A 16,918-nucleotide genomic window follows, 5' to 3' on the forward strand; every position below is an offset into this window, starting at 1 on the left:
TCAACATCTTGAAAAATATTGCATTCTAGATGCATACTGCATCCAGTTTTTCCAGCAAAAAGTATGAAACAGGATAAACTGTTTCTCAAAAGTTTCTGAAATGGATATTTCCTATTACTGTCCCTGAGTCACTATGTTGTTGCATTAAAACTATGCATTTTTAGTTGGCTTTAGCAGAATTTTTTAACTTAATACTTCAAGTTAGAAAGGAACTAAAAAAGAGGTCCCATTTCTTCAAAAAACAAATCAATATTTCTTTGGGCTTTTTTCTGCAAACAACCTTTAGGCTACCTAGATATTGTATTCATCATACTAAGTATGATAATCACTGGAAACAAGAGAACTTGTTTAAACTGTTATGTGTCTTCTATCATCTTCTTGAGAGTTTATTTTTGTTTAGTTGCTGTTATAACATACTTAGATTTTGGTCAAATTCAAATAATATATAATAAGTCAAGACTTTTCACTGTAAAAGATAATTAAATGTCTTTTTCGATTACTCTTTATACTCTTAGTACACTTAAAATATTCTACTTCCTAAATGAAGTACAAACTTTTTTTTGAAGTACAAATTTTTAAAAGGGAAATTCTTCAGCATATCTTCACAAAATCTGCTACCAGCTATACCCTTGGTTGTAGTAACATCATGTGACTAGAAGCAATACTCCCTTCAATAGTTAGATTGTATGTTTAATAATTACTTTTATAAAAAAAAACAAAAAAATAAAAATAAAAATAAATAATTACTTCTATATAATCTCTGTGGACATGTAATCTATTGGGTTTTCATCTATAGATTTTTCTTCATTATTTTGCATACTTTATTTCAGATCTTCATTGAAACAACAGGTAAAGCAATCAAAACCTGCAATATGACGTCACTCATGAATGCAGAACTTCCTTCTTGCATCAACATGAGAAACTTGGCTGAAGGCAGAAATGAAGATCTCTGAAACTCTAAGAGTCTACCTTTCAATCTCCATTTCCACTGCCTATAAGACACTCTACCACATTCCCTAGCCATTTCTTCTCATTGGTCTTTGCTCTTTATCCAGTCATCATTTTGGATGACCTCAAGATTCTGCTCATACACATCCAAATTTACGAGCTAAGCCTTCTTGATTCCCAAGGTCTGTCTCCCTCCTTACCCACATCTTAACTTCATTACTATCTGGACCAACTCCACTGCCAAATTCAGCATGTTTCAACTCCCACTCTCAATAACAACTTCCTTGTCTCAGAATTTCTTTTATTGTTAGTGAACCGTCAACATAGTACAGTAGTAATGCTTGCTGTCTCTGCTCTCTAAAGCCATCAGTCACCTCCTGACTCAGCTATAGTTACAATTACTCAAGACCCACTTTCGTATTACACAGATCCATGAGCCTATAATCAAGCACAGCTTCTGTGCCCACCACTTGAAACTTACCTCCTAACTCTTCTTATTGCTCAGTCCATGGCTCTGAGTATTGCTAGAAAAACCTGTGAAAACATGACCATTAATCTTTCCTTGACATATTTATGATGTCTACCTTTTATGGTTCATTATCACTAACCCACGATCCCTTTTCTCTTATATATTTGGCTCTTGGCTTTCTAAACTATTTCTATAAACTCCTCTTAGAGCAGATGACCACTCCTTCTTGATACTATTAACCTCTCTCTAAACAATTTATGGTCCAAAGTTCTATATTTTAACTAATGATCTTTATTTCATCGCAGTTCAGAGGAAGAGCCTTTTCCTCTGGTTTCTTCAATGCTATAAGAACATTTCTTTGATGAAGTCCCAAAAGTTTATTTTCGCTTTTGTTTCCTTTGCCTTTGGAGACATATCTTGAAAGAAGTTGCTGTGGCTGATATCGCAGAGGTTACTGCCTATGTTCTCCTCTAGGATTCTGATGGATTCCTGTCTCACATTGAGGTCTTTTATCCATTTTGAGTTTATCTTTGTGTATGGTGTAAGAAAATGGTCGAATTTCATTCTTCTACATATAGCTGTCCAGTTTTCCCAGCACCATTTATTGAAGAGACTGTCTTTTTTCCACTGTATATTTTTCCTGTTTTGTCGAAGATTAATTGACCATAGAGTTGAAGGTCCATATCTGGGCTCTCTACTCTGTTCCACTGGTCTATGTGTCTGTTTTTATGCCAGTACCATGCTGTCTTGGTGACCACAGCTTTGTAATAAAGCTTGAAATCAGGTAACGTGATGCCCCCAGTGTTATTTTTGTTTTTCAACATTTCCTTAGCGATTCGGGGTCTCTTCTGATTCCATACAAATTTTAGAATTATTTGCTCCAGCTCTTTGAAGAATACCGGTGGAATTTTGATTGGAATAGCATTAAAAGTATAGATTGCTCTAGGCAGTATAGATATTTTAACAATGTTTATTCTTCCAATCCAAGAGCATGGAATGGTCTTCCATTTTTTGTGTCTTCTTCAATTTCCTTCATGAGTGTTCTGTAGTTCCTCAAGTACAGATCCTTTACCTCTTTGGTTAGGTTTATTCCCAAGTATCTTATGGTTCTTGGTGCTATAGTAAATGGAATTGATTCTCTAATTTCCCTTTTGTATTTTCATTGTTAGTGTATAAGAAAGTCACTGATTTCTGCACACTGACTTTGCATCCTGCCACATTGCTGAATTGCTGTATGAGTTCTAGTAGTTTGGGGGTGGAGTGTTTTGGGTTTTCCATATAAAGAAATCATGTTATCTGTGAAGAGAGAGAGCTTGACTTCTTCATTGCCAATTTGGATACCTCTTATTTCTCTTTGTTGTCTGATTGCTGTTGCTAAGACTTCTGATACTATGTTGAACAAAATCAAAAGCTTCTGCACAGCAAAGGAAACAGTCAAAAAATCAAAGAGGCAACCCACGAAATGGGAGAAGATATTTGCAAATGACAGTACAGACAAAAGGTTGATATCCAGGATCTATAATGAACTCCTCAAACTCAACACACACAAAACAGGCAATCATATCGAAAAATGGTATATGAACAGACACTTCTCCAATGAAGACATACAAATGGCTATCAGACACATGAAAAAATGTTCATCATCACTAGCCCTCAGGGAGATTCAAATTAAAACCACATTGAGATATCACCTTACACCAGTTAGAATGGCCAAAATTAGCAAGACAGGAAACAACATGTGTTGGAGGGGATGTGGAGAAAGGGGAACCCTCTTGCACTGTTGGTGGGAATGCAGGTTGGTGCATCCTCTTTGGAGAACAGTGTGGAGATTCCTCAAGAAATTAAAAATAAAACTTCCCTATGACCCTGCAATTGTACTACTGGGTATTTACCCCAAAGATACAGATGTAGTGAAAAGAAGGGCCATCTGCACCCCAATGTTTATAGCTGCAATGGCCACGGTCGCCAAACTATGGAAAGAACCAAGATGCCCTTCAATAGACAAATGGATAAGGAAGATGTGGTCCATATACACTATGGAGTATTATCCCTCCATCATAAAGGATGAAAACCCAACTTTTGTAGCAACATGGACGGGACTGGAAGTGATTATGCTGAGTGAAATAAGTCAAGCAGAGAGAGTCAATTATCATATGGTTTCACATATTTGTGGAGCATAACAAATAGCATAGAGGACATGGGGAGTTAGAGAGGAGAAGGGTGTTGGGGTAAATTGGAAGGGGAGGTGAACCATGAGAGACTATGGACTCTGAAGAACAATCTGAGGGTTTTGAAGTGGCTGGGGGGTGGGAGGTTGGGGTACCAGGTGGTGGGTATTATAGAGGGCATGGATTGCATGGAGCACTGGGTGTGGTGAAAAAAATAATGAATACTGTTATGCTGAAAATAAATAAATTTAATTTTAAAAATAAATAAATAAATTGTCCAAAGACATGGAAAAAAAATAAAATGAGTCTCCTATAGAAAGCAAAAAAAAAAAAAAAAAAAAAAGACCATTTCTTTGGCTCTTTTTACTCCTACAAACACAACAGACTTTCCCATATTCTTTCAATACATTTTCTAAAATTATAGCCCCTGCTAGCTGGCTTATCATTCTCCTGAACTACTTGCACAGGATTTAAATAACAACCTCACTCAACCCTGAACCATATATTCTCCTGGCTTCCATACCATTTACAATTCTATTTTTATATTCCCTAACCACTTTTTCCCATTCTCCTCATCAGCTCCTCTCTGGGCAGTAAGGCACCTCCTACTCACATGCCCCCATCAAACTTGGACTTCTATTGCATAGTTGAGAGAACTGGAGTAAGGATTATGGATAAAGCACTTGAAAGTATACTATTTAGTCTTAAGACTCCAATCAAACTTACCTCCACAAAAAAGCTTCATCTGACCTACGCAGAAAGGGTCAGCCTCCCATAATGCCTTATATGTATCTAACACAGATTACACTGAATGGCTAGTTACCTGGTACTAGGGCCAGATCATGGTATGGCGATATTTTGTAAGAAAATATAGTCACCCCTGAAACCCCCACCTTATCTATCTCTCACAGTGCCATCAAATTAATCTTTCCTAAATCCCATATTGATTATCCCATTCTTTTCAGAAACTATTTTGCCTTCCTGTAACACACACCAAAATTTAAGCTCAGCTCTTAAACCCTATATATGGCCCAAACTACCAATCTTCTAATACTTTCTAAGAACCATCCATTTGCCTTATTCTAAAAATATATACAGTACTTTCTCCCACCTTGTGTCCTCTACTCAAGTTCATTTACATGACTGCTAAGTAAGGGTTGTGTGATTCTTCCTTAGCTCAGGCAGTATTTTCTGAGTCACGCCATCCTTCTGAAATTGCTTTCCTTATCCAGTCAACAGAATGACACTACATTTAATCCACATTGAATACATAGGTGTATATATAATTTCCCAAAAAGATGGTGAAGCCAATGATAAAGTTGACATTTTAAAAAGTCTGAAAACGTCACTATAAGTGACAACATCTTTATTACCATCGACATTTATTATGTGCCAGGTGCTACTACAAATGCTTTACAACGATTCTATGGGATATGTACTGCTATTTTTCCTATATACAAATGGGAAGCCAGGGTTATAGAGGCCTTCACAGATATTTGAACAAAATGGATACAAAATAATATTGGTAAATGAATAAATGTATTACTAAGAACTATACTCTGCTGCTGTCATACAAATTAATCCATCAGCTTACGATGCTTTCCCCACTCTTCTCAGCCAAGCAAAATCCTCCCAGCCTTTCAGACACAACTGAAATGTCACCTTTTTAAGAAAGTCTCCTCAACATTTAGAAGGAAGGAAGGAAGGAAAGAATGAAGGAAGGAAAAGAAAGAAAAAAAAAGAAAATAAGTAAGTTAGTCTCCTGCTAACACCCTGACAGAATTATTTGCTCCTTCTATGAATTGTCTTTAATACTTGGAATGTATCTTTATTATAACACTTAAGTTTTTTTTTTTAAGTTTACTCAGTTAGAATGGGTTTATGATGACAATTCAATATTTTTAATTCTTGAAAGAACTAACTGGAAAGCAAAGTGAATATAATTTGCATCTGATGAACAAATGAAATGAACAGAAATGGTATATATAATCATTAGCAATAATTGATCATCATACTCAAAATCATTTCTTTAACTTTTAGTACATCTATGACATTGTAAGGTCTGGTATAATTCATAAGGTTCAGTCTTTTAATATGTCCAAACAAAGCTTTATTCTTAAAAAATGGGGAACAGACTTACCAGTCTCCTCCTTTCTTCTTCTACTGCAATGAGTAATCTTGCAAATTCCTTTAGTGACTGAGCTATTTAGAAGATTTAAAAAAAAAAAAAAAAAAAGCATTAACCTCTTTTCATTGCTAATTTTAATTGCATAGGAATAAACAGTACAATGAAGCTGGTTATAAATGTGTTTATATTCTGTGGCTTTATGCTTCTCGAAGCATAGAACAGTATATACAGTAGGATATCAATAGATAATAGCTATAGATAACAGATATTTGTGTACTGCAACTTAAAGTCTAGCACACACAAAGTATATTTTTTCTTCAAAGACGCTAGGGAAATACAGTTTATGTATGTAATGTACAAAACTTAATAAATAAAAGTTTACTACTGAAATTGCTTCTAAACAGAATCCTACAAATAATGAATATATTAAACTTCTAAAAAGCAATAAATCCAGCACTATTTAGATGTACTTAGTAGCATAGCAGCCAGTAACACAATGTCTCCCACTGACTTCTGTCCAGAAGCACAGCAGTTATAGATATTTAAAACCAAGTCTGTATTCTGTATTACTCCAGTATCAAGGTAGTTTATTCTGTGAGTCATCAGGGTGGCCAGAAGGACTACCAGCATCAGCATTTGGGGAGTTCGTCAGAAATACAGATTCTAAAAAAAAAAGAAAGAAAGAAAGAAAAAAAAAGAAATACAGATTCAAGCCTCACTCCAGAGTCTGCATTTTAATAGGATCCTCAAGTGATCCATTTACATACTGAAGTTGAGAAGCACTGCTTTACTTTTTTTCCTTGTTTTTGTTTTTTCCCAAGTTTTTAATTTAAATTCCAGTTAACAGAGTGTTTTGTTAGTTTCAGGTGCATAATTTATTGATGCAATACTTTCATACAACACCTGGCACCCATTACAAGTTCAGAGAGCTCTCTAGAGCAGGGCTTCTCTCCAGTCAGATGGAATAAGCCCTGCTCTAGAGAGCTCACTGAATTCTTATTGCTCTAGCTAGGGGCAAGTATCAAATACTCAGAAACACTGGAAGAATAAACCAAAAAATAAACTGGGAGTTACAACAGCATATTTTTAAAAAATGCATAGTCCCAATTGGCAGTTGTAAAACAGTAATTCATCCATAACAATTTCTGTATCTTATGTTTCATAATTAAAGTTAGAAAGTTTTGATTACAAAACTAACAAAACAAGGTGAATGAGAAAATTATTTCCATTTAAGCTTTGAAATTTCCTTTCATGTCTTTATTCTTTAGGCTCCCTACCATTTCCTTTCTACCTATACTAATATTAAAAACATTCTGTAAGACCAGACGTCTAGTAACTCTGGCATAAAGCCTACAATAAAGGCAGGTAAGTGAGGAATATAAATCGAGTCTCATAACAGTACTTATTAAGAAAAATATTCTTTTTCTTTTCTTTTTTTTTTAAGATTATTTATTTATTTATTTATTTGACAGAGAGAGAGAGAGATCACAAGTAGGCAGAGAGGCAGGCAGAGAGAGAGAGGAAGGGAAGCAGGCTCCCTGCTGAGCAGAGAGCCCGATGTGGGACTCGATCCCAAGACCCTGAGATCATGACCTGAGCCGAAGGCAGCGGCTTAACCCACTGAGCCACCCAGGCGCCCCAGAAAAATATTCTTTTTCATTCAGGTTTTTGAAATTACAATCTAGGGTTTTTCCCTCCACTTTTTTTTTTGCTTTTTTTAATTTGACAGAGAAAGATCACAAGTAGGCAGAGAGGCAGGCAGAGAGAGAGAGAGAGGGAAGCAGGCTCCCCACTGAGCAGAGACCCCGATGCAGGACTCGATCCCAGGACCCTGTGATCATGACCCAAGCCGAAGGCAACAGCTTTAACCCACTGAATCACCCAGGTGCCCCCCCTCCACTCTTTTTAAAACTAGTAGGCCTACACTAACTAATCTGATTTGAAATGCTATCCCTATGATTACTTCACATTGGATTTTACTCACAGTTGCCAAAAGAGAAATCAAAGGATTACCTGACAGACTCAGATTAATCTGATAAACACATTAATGACCTTAGAGGAAATATAACTTTTTTTAATTTAGGAAAATGAGATTTCAATTTCTACAAAAATAACAGTAACAGTGCTAAAATACAACACAGTTGTGACAACAATAAGTTGAACAGAAAAACATTTTACAAATATATAAAAAGTTTTAGCTGGAGTATATAATAGAATATTATATTTTTATACTTTGGGTAAAGAAAGCATTCCATCATCCTGGCAGTTATTTTTATTTTTTTATTTATATTTATTGCTATTAAAAAACTCTATTGGTAAGCCTGGAAAAAAAAAAGTCAATAAAATTTTGGACAATGGGAGGTAAATCATTTTGGACTACAGGAATTAGAAGCAGCAGGTACTCCTCCTGAAGGTGAGAAAATAAGAGGTGAAAGAAAGTTGACAGTCTGTATAATTAAAGTCTGTATAATAAGCACTTAAACCCCAGAGTTCAAACTCAAATTCTCAAGCTTTTTATTTAAAAACAAAACAAAACAAACTAAAAACCAACTACCCTCATATGCTGCTTTTATGGGAAGCTACTGGATAAGGCACTCTACTAAAACATGGGAATAAACCAAGAAAAGAGGATATGGGACCTAGAAGTAGGAGATCCAATTATAGCATGGGAACAAATGAAATTCTTATGTCAACAGAGTGATATGCCAGGTCAACTGCTGTGCATGCAAAAGGTTCAGAGGGGATCTTATCTAGACTGGAGCAATAGGTTATAGACTCCAGGAAATGTCTCCAGACAATAAAAATAGAACTGATCGATATCCTGATGTATCCGAATGTAAGGAAAGGAAATCTATAGACTTTTAAAAGAAAATTCAAAGGCAATTATTAACTCCTGGGAAAACAGCTATATATGTAACACCATCAAAATAAATGAAATAACTTAGTCATATTACAAACAAAGTCACCATGATATAAACATAACAGTAAAAAAATGAAAGAGGGTATACAAGACTCGGGAAAAAGTCAAATGTTAGCAAGATAATTATGATCTTGAAAGAAACAGAAGAATTGGCTAAAAGTTCAAAGTGGTCTTTGTGAGTAGTTAAGTTGCAAAGCTTGTAAGATGAGAGGTTGCTAGTTTTTATTAAGCCTGATAAAAATCTTTAGCTTTTTTAAATAATGAAATAATGAAACATACTATAAATGCTTTATTTTCCTACTAGACTTAATTTTAGGAGGCTAAATTCCCGAACTAATTTTCCCAAAGAGTTAAGTAAATACCTACCACATAGAAGCCTGACAAAAAGGGTTTTCATTTTGTTTTGTTTTTATTTATTTATTTGTATATTTTTTTGACAACAGGTATTTTTGGAATAAAGGAAGATGTAGCTTGATTTAGAGTGTCAGGGATAACAACAGAACCTTCCATTTAGTCAACCCAGGAGGCAACCACTGTCTCATGGAGTAGTGTCCTAGTAGTCCCAGGAGCATCATCTTATAACAACTTGGAAGTCCAAAGGCTTCCCCAAGTAATTACTACTTCAAGAGTAAATTGTGCAGATGCCTTAAGTCAGATTTTGATTTTAAGTAAAGAAACTCAGATTCTCATTTTAATATTGTTGTACCTCTTTGCTAAAAATTAATGATGCTGTTTCCTGTTTAACTTGAATGGTTTTCTGGTCTGTTTCCCATATAAATACTATTTATAGACTCAGTACAGAAATAGTTTATTATAATGAGAATGTCTGAGGAGAAAAATTTGAACATGATGCATGTCTGGTTCCTCACAATAAAAACTACTCCCCTCCAGCAGTTTTTTGGGCCTTCCCCAATTTGACAATAAGTTCTGTTTCTTCTTTTTCTTTTGTTGATTTTTCAGGGAAATTACTTCAAAAAATGAAATTTATTCTTTATACAGTATAGTCTCAGTTCCATAAAAGTATGTTTCTTAGTCCAAATGAAGGTATTCATGTTTGTCATTTGTCTTACCTGGAAAGGAACAGCTAGGAACACCATTTCATCCATTAGTAACAGCAACCTACTAACCTTTTCAATCCATATCTGATGCTTTCCCCTAAGTCTTTTTATTTTTAATGTCAAAGTATTGCATTAATAGTTTACAAAGCACAATATAACACAGAAATAAAACAGGAATTAACAATCCTATAAAGCAGATATTAAACAATTCCAAATATTGTATAAGCTGGGTTTTAGGGCAAAGGACAGATAGATAACCGATCACTTCCTAGACTGGCCCATGCTCAAACTCTAAAGGAACCCCTGACAGAAGTTAGGTAGATTCAAGCTGCCTACCATACCCCCAGCAACTCCTCATAGATGAGAAGCCAGTATTAGAATTTCTGGTACCTAGCACCAACAAATGCCTTAAAAGACCATGAAAACTCATAAAGAGTCTATTTCCCCACCAGGCTTTGGGCACAAAACACACAAAAGGACTCCTCCAGCACTCATCACAGTGATGTTGACTGCTTGAGCAATATCTTCTAAGACTTTACTTAAGTAAAATCTAAAAATATTTTATTACATGCAAATTCTAATACCCAAATACTTTCTTTTATAAGCAATTATATGTGATGCTCCATAGCTTATTTATCAATGTTAATATTTACATAAATAACCATTTCATTATCTGATTTTGGAGATCCAGACTAACATCAAATTTAACCGCTGGTCTTACAATCATAGATTCTGCCCATACCTAGTTGGTATGACAGGAGCTTAATTAAGTGACAGCAATATCCCCAAAATAATATTTAATGCACAGTGGACTTTCAATAGATGGATCATTAAATGAATTAATGACTTTAATAATACATTTCCACAATCTATTTGCTATACACAGAGAAACATACTAACTCATATGCTAGGCTTCATAAAATAGTTTTAAAAGGAAAAGCTAGATACTTTGGAAAATTATGTTAGCTATCCGCGTTCTTGCCACCTGCATGAAACTTTCCTGGCTGTATTCACCAGTAATAATCTTTCCCTTTCCTGGCCATCTGGATCATGAGATTACTGGAGAGCAATCAAAATTCCATTTCATATATAGATGTTAACTTTGCAACAAATTATTGAGATTAAGAATACTGCTAAAAGTTCCCTTTTCATCTCTCCAATGTGATATTGGAAAAACACTTTTGGAACAATAGAAATTTATTATTCAGGTGTATTTAATGACAGGTCCCAAGAGTAAAAACATTCAGAAAGACAACAGCTAAAATATATCTACACAGTGAAGAAGTAGGATAATGGCTTCTATATTTACTAATATCATAAATTCTAAAACATTCCTGAATTGTCTAAAATATCTACTTCCTAACTCAATCTTTTCAGCAGGCGTAAGTTCACCTGACTACTTTTGACTGGTTAGTGCTTGTAAGTAAGAACGAGAAAGAATAAAGGAAATTACTCCCTGTTCATTACTGACATGACTCCATTACTGTAAGTACTAAGCATTATACTATTAAATGTTTCAAAATTGATCTGCTTGAGCTTTAAAGATTTTCAGGAGAACCGAGAAAGCATGTCTCTCTCATAGCCAACTAACATTTATATCATAATTCAGATAATGATATGTTAAATATTTTTCCCAGGAGTCTTTTTTCTCAAACTTTTAAGCAGCATAAATACACACCCAAACAGAAGAATAGATCACAAATTCAGTCACATATACAATTATGTCAGCAACATATTTTTTACTTATTAAGTGAGTAAATCACCTATGACATTCAGATATGCTGATGAATGGAGAGAAATGAGTTAGCACTAGGATTCAGACTTGGTTAAATCTCAAGGAAAACATGAAAACCTATAACAGCCTATAAAAGCCAGATTGAACCAATGCAATCATTTTATAAGTCCAGATAATGTTCCAACAGTCATTCCACCATTCTATCTGGGTGGACAATGTAGGTTATCAAGGTCTTTCTTAGCATCCTTCTGGCAATGACTTTTTTTTCCACAGGAAGTAGGAGAAAAGCCGTATAATATCAACCACTTAACTGAGGATATGAGCCAGAGCAAATGACTGCATCATATGCTTCTAGATCTGGCCACACCGAAAAAAATAAAAGTAGAATCAATATACACAGCCAAGTGATATTCAGCATACTTTGGTATGAAGTATGCAACGATCTAACAGGGTACCACATCAGCAGGTCATACCTGTAACTCCCACTTAGGAAGTTTTAATTCTTTGAACTTTAGAATATCAAAGATACCATAGTAACTGAACAGCAAGCTTTGGTTCAGGAACAATTTAACCCATAAACAAAGCAAGAAGCAGCATCACTGTGTTATGCCTGAAAAGAAATACTATGTCTACAAAACAGACAGCAAAATATAAAAAGTGACACTAATTCTCCACACAATGTTAACTGGATATTGCGTGTCTTTGTAACAATTAACAACCCCACCTGACAGGCCCTCTACTGTAATACTAAACATTACTCACAACCACAAACTCATATTGTTTTTTGGGAGCCACAACATCAAATATTGTGGCTTTAAGCTCCATGGTTGCTTAGCTGCAAAGCCAATAAATTGCTTCTGAAACCAACAGAAAAAAAAAAAAAAAATCACGGGCCTACTACTGAATGCTGATAGGTCACTGTACCCACATACTCAGAGGCCCTCAGACTTTCTTCTAACAATTCACAGCCTTTTAGAATCCAAGTTCCCTTGAAAACATAGAAATTCAGGGCGCCAGGGTGGTTCAGTGGATTAAGCGTCTGCCTTCGCTTCAGGTCATGATCCCAGGGTCCTGAGATTTAGTATAGTACCACATCGAGCTCCTTGCTCAGCGGAGAACCTGGTTCTCCTCTCTCTACCTGTGGTTCCCACTTCTTGTGTTCTCTCTCTCTCTCTCTAGCTATCTCTCTCTCTTTGTCAAATGAATAAATAGTCTTAAAAAAAAAAAAAGAAACCATAGAAATTCTAGTTATCTTTAAGGTAACTAAACCAACTTCTCTACAACATCCTCCTGGTGCTTAGTTTTGTTTTTTATTTTGTTTTGTTTTGTTTTTAATTTCCAAATATAAATCAAAGAGATTTATATTGAAAACAAATCCCTATAAACTTGTATTCAAATTTTTCTTTCCTGACTTGTTAATTTCAGTCATTCTATAAAAATGAATTCTTAACATTTGCAAAGACATGGATGGAACTAGAGGGTATTATGCTACGTAAAATAAGTCAGTCAGAGAAAGATAATTATCATATGATTTCACTCGTGTGTGGAATTTAAGAAACAAAACAGAGAATTGAAGAGGAAGGGAGGGAAAAATAAAACAAGACAAAATCAGAGAGGGAGAGGAACTGTAAAAGACTATTAATCATGGGAAACAAACTGAAGGTTGCTGGAGGGGAGTGGGATAGGGGGATGGGATAACTGGGTAATGGCCATTAAGGAGGGCATGTGATATAATGATCACTGGGTATTACATAAGACTGATGAATCTGTGAACTCTACCTTTAAAACTAATAATATACTGTATGTTAATTAATTGAATTCAAATAAAAGAAAAGGAAAGGAAAAGAAAAAAATTTTTCTTTCATATCCTACCAGTGTATCCCTGTATAGCATTGCATGCACGTGTATTAGGTTTCAACAAATATGAGATATACCAAGTTAGAACATATTAGATATTATTTTAGTAATAAAAATGTGTTTGATATTATAGCATAGTTTTCTAGTTAAGCATTAAAGAACAATGAGAAATGCATAACCTACAAATGAAATGTCAAAAAATTAAACTTTTATTAAGTTGTCCCTGTATTCTGCACAGAGTAAAAACTGCCGCATCTCTGCTTCATCACTTGTCCATTACCATCAACTGTGCCATGTTTGTTCCACTCAGTACACAGATAACAATCTAGACACACAAGGCAAAGAGAGAGAATCCTCACGTTGGAATCCACAATACCCAGCCATTTCTTTCTATTTTTACTTGCTTCTGTTTATCCTCTAACTATACTACCCAGACTCTTTGTAATCTAGTCTCCTTTAAATTCCCAACTCCTGTTCTTTATGCCTCCCTCCCCACCTGGGTTCTGACATTCCGTATGTCCTCAGGCACTTACCATGCTATACTTTCATCTATGAACATGGGTTCCAACATTACCCACCACTGCACATGTGGGCTGAAATTTAGAACTTCTGGCAAGACTATCAATTTTTCACTTTTTTTGGTATAAGGTGATTTTCTGTCTGGTTTCTCTTATCCTCACTGGCATAATGGGACTCAAAGAGTTTACACCTTCTTTCCTGGGGATTCACTTGTAAAAAAGAACTACACCATTCCAGATGGCTAGGATTACCTATTACAACTGAGGAGAATCAGGACTCCAAGATGAAAAGTCACACTGGAGGCAAAGAAGTAATTCTACACTATCTAATGGGTTTTCCTTCCCAGATTTTCTCTGAATGGAGAGAGGGTCTTGTTGTAATATCTGCTTTGAAACTGCTGAACTACCAAGTACTTGAGAGTTTTAGTATACTCATACATATGAATGCAGGGCATATATGTTATATAATATTCAAGTCAAATTTTGGCAAATGAATACATACCAATATAGAAAGACAGCCTTTCAGTTTCACACAATTTCAAAACTTCATTCTAGCTGGTTTCTTTGAAGACTTCACACCATCTCATTACTTCAAATGAATTTCTTCTGAATCCCAAAGGTCTTTCACTCTGAGATTTTAAGCTAATGTAATATGTATTGTTGTGCATAACACAGTTTACAAGTCACATACTTTTGTTTTCTTTCAAAGCATATATTTTAGGAGACCTGTGCTATTCTGATGTTGCCTTGTTTTGTTTGTTTTTTAAAGATTTATTTATTTGAGAGACAGAGTGTGTGTGAACTGGAGTACATGGAGAGAGAGGTAGAGAGTGTCTCCAGCAGAGTCCCTGCTAAATGCAGAGCTGCATGAGGGGTTTGATCTCATGACCCTGAGATCATGACCTAAGCCAAAATCAAGAGTTGAACACTTACCTGAGCCAGCTACATGCCCCCCTTTTTCTTAAAGATCTGATGTTGTCCTATTTTAGTTTAGTTCTATTTTAGTGTCATTTGACATGTTTCCTAAAGCCAAAACAAGCCCCAAACCAGAAACAATTCTCCCCCAGTATGTAGACCACTCACACTTTGGAGCCCTTCTACCAAGAGGCAGAGATGTCATACATACTATCTCATTTAATTCACATAACAGTATGAGGTACTGAGTAGGTTTTAGCTTCATTTTCCAGATTTAAAAAAAAGAGTATCAATCACCTGGAGTCACTTGTCCCATGATCTCAAAGCTAGTTAAATGGAGAAGCAGGAATTTAATTTTGATTATTTCATTCCAAAGTCTATTCTACTTCAGCAAACCATTATTGCCAAAGGAGGAGAAGGAAGGAGGGAGGAGGGAGGCAGGGAAGGTATTGCCAGCTTACTACCCTACCACCTTATAGCAAAGAACAGACTTATCATCTTTAAAAGCAAACAGTCCCAGAGCTGTTTATGCTCAAGGGGTAATCAGGCCACAGATATCTTGCCTTAAAGGGAACAATCAGTAATCTGTTGCTGACAGCCGCTTACACCAAAACCACCAATCCTTACCACCTCCCAGCATTCTTTCACATTCCACAGAGGCACCCCATTCACACTCCTCTGCACCCAATCCTCCTGCCACCACCCTGCTGAAGCTTCAACATCCGCTTCCTTGTCCAACATCCAGCTTCTCTTTTCCACAACCTCTTAACCTCCAGTGACCTTTTCCCTGCTGTAATTCACACACCCACAGGACACTAAGAGTTCAAGCTATCTAACCCCTTAGCTTTTTGCTTTTTGGCAATCCCTTTATTCGACTCTAGTTTACTCCTAATCCTATTTCCCACAGAGGCTATCTAAAAAGAATTTTCTTTCTCAAGAACCCAGCCCTAACTTCCCCTCACTCACTGGTACCAGATGGCCTAACCTCCTGCTTTTCTGAGAGAAGTTCAAGACCCTCTGATTAACACTGTATTCATTCATCCTCTTTAACTTGCATCAGAAAGGGGCCCTCTTTTTCCCAAAAGCTAACAGCTCCCCATGAAGCTTCTAACCTTCCACTTCCCCACCTCTAGCTACATTTCTGTCATTTCCATCATCACTCTTCTCTCCACATAGCTATTTCTCTTCATCCCAAGTCTAAGAAGTTATTCCCATGTACTCTATCCTCATGAAGGAGGAAGAGCAGTGAGATGTGAGGGTTGGGAGATGTGAGGGTTGGGGGTGGAGGAGGAGATTTGTTTAACACATGTACCACCATGACACACACTCTTTAATCCTCAATACCCCACAAGGTGGCCACAAATAAAACACCCAAATCTTCTTTCACCATTCTATTCTTCAAATAATAAATCTGAAATATGGAGGTTAAGTAATATCCAAGATCACAGAGCTAACAACTTGCAGAGTAAAACTTTGAACCCACACGAAAACTTTGAACCCACATGAGATATATCTACTTTCCCCCTACTCTAGGCATGGTCCTACACCTCCAGCTCATGAACCTGAGCAAATCCAGTTATGTCTGTCTGTCTGCATCTCAAAACTTCATATGTGTCAAAACTTGACTCATAATTCCACTCTATACTCAGGTACTCTGCCACATATAAACACATAAATGGGCTCATAAAACCATTCTGCTAGTAACTCAAGTGATAGATTAACCTCAATCCTCCCTTCCATACATCCAGTCACCAAATACTGCTAATCTCTGTCCTCCCTCCTCTTGTTCCATACCCATGGAAAGATATCACTTCATCTCTGCTGGGATATTACAGCCTAATTATTGGTTTCCAAGCTTCTAGGACTCTAATTCATCATATGTACTATTGGTCAGAAGAAATTCCTAAAGGGCACATTTGATTATGTCATTATTTACTCATTCAAGGTTGTTGTTTGGATTAAGTCCAAACTCCATATTGCAAGCAATGTGGAACCTCCAGTATGTGACCATAGGTGCCTTTATAAGCACCATCGCCTGAAATGCTATTCTTTCTAATCTCTAACTTAGCACTTTGAAACTAGTAGACATTCCTAGAGTTCCCATTTTCATGCCTTTCCTTTACCTGCATTTGCTAAGCTGTATCTTACCTAACCCCTAGGACCCTCTCTATTCAAGCATCTTCTCATGTGCCCAGTCAGAAG

At 36.1% G+C, this 16,918-nt stretch overlaps 1 protein-coding gene across 3 annotated transcripts in view; it reads right to left on the bottom strand.

The window, feature by feature from the left end:
• The window catches only part of ARHGAP42 (Rho GTPase activating protein 42), a gene marked incomplete at its 5' end in the record, with an annotated part of 285,594 nt that overhangs the window by 185,327 nt on the left and 83,349 nt on the right, over positions 1–16,918 (bottom strand). For all 3 annotated transcript variants that reach the window (XM_082683338.1, XM_082683336.1, XM_082683337.1), the window contains one exon: positions 5,726–5,787. In XM_082683338.1, the coding sequence (XP_082539464.1) occupies positions 5,726–5,787 (62 nt within the window). The remainder of the gene's footprint in view (positions 1–5,725; positions 5,788–16,918) is intronic.

Source organism: Mustela nivalis, assembly GCF_964662115.1.
Source record: "Mustela nivalis genome assembly, chromosome: 9".
NCBI lineage: Eukaryota > Metazoa > Chordata > Mammalia > Carnivora > Mustelidae > Mustela > Mustela nivalis.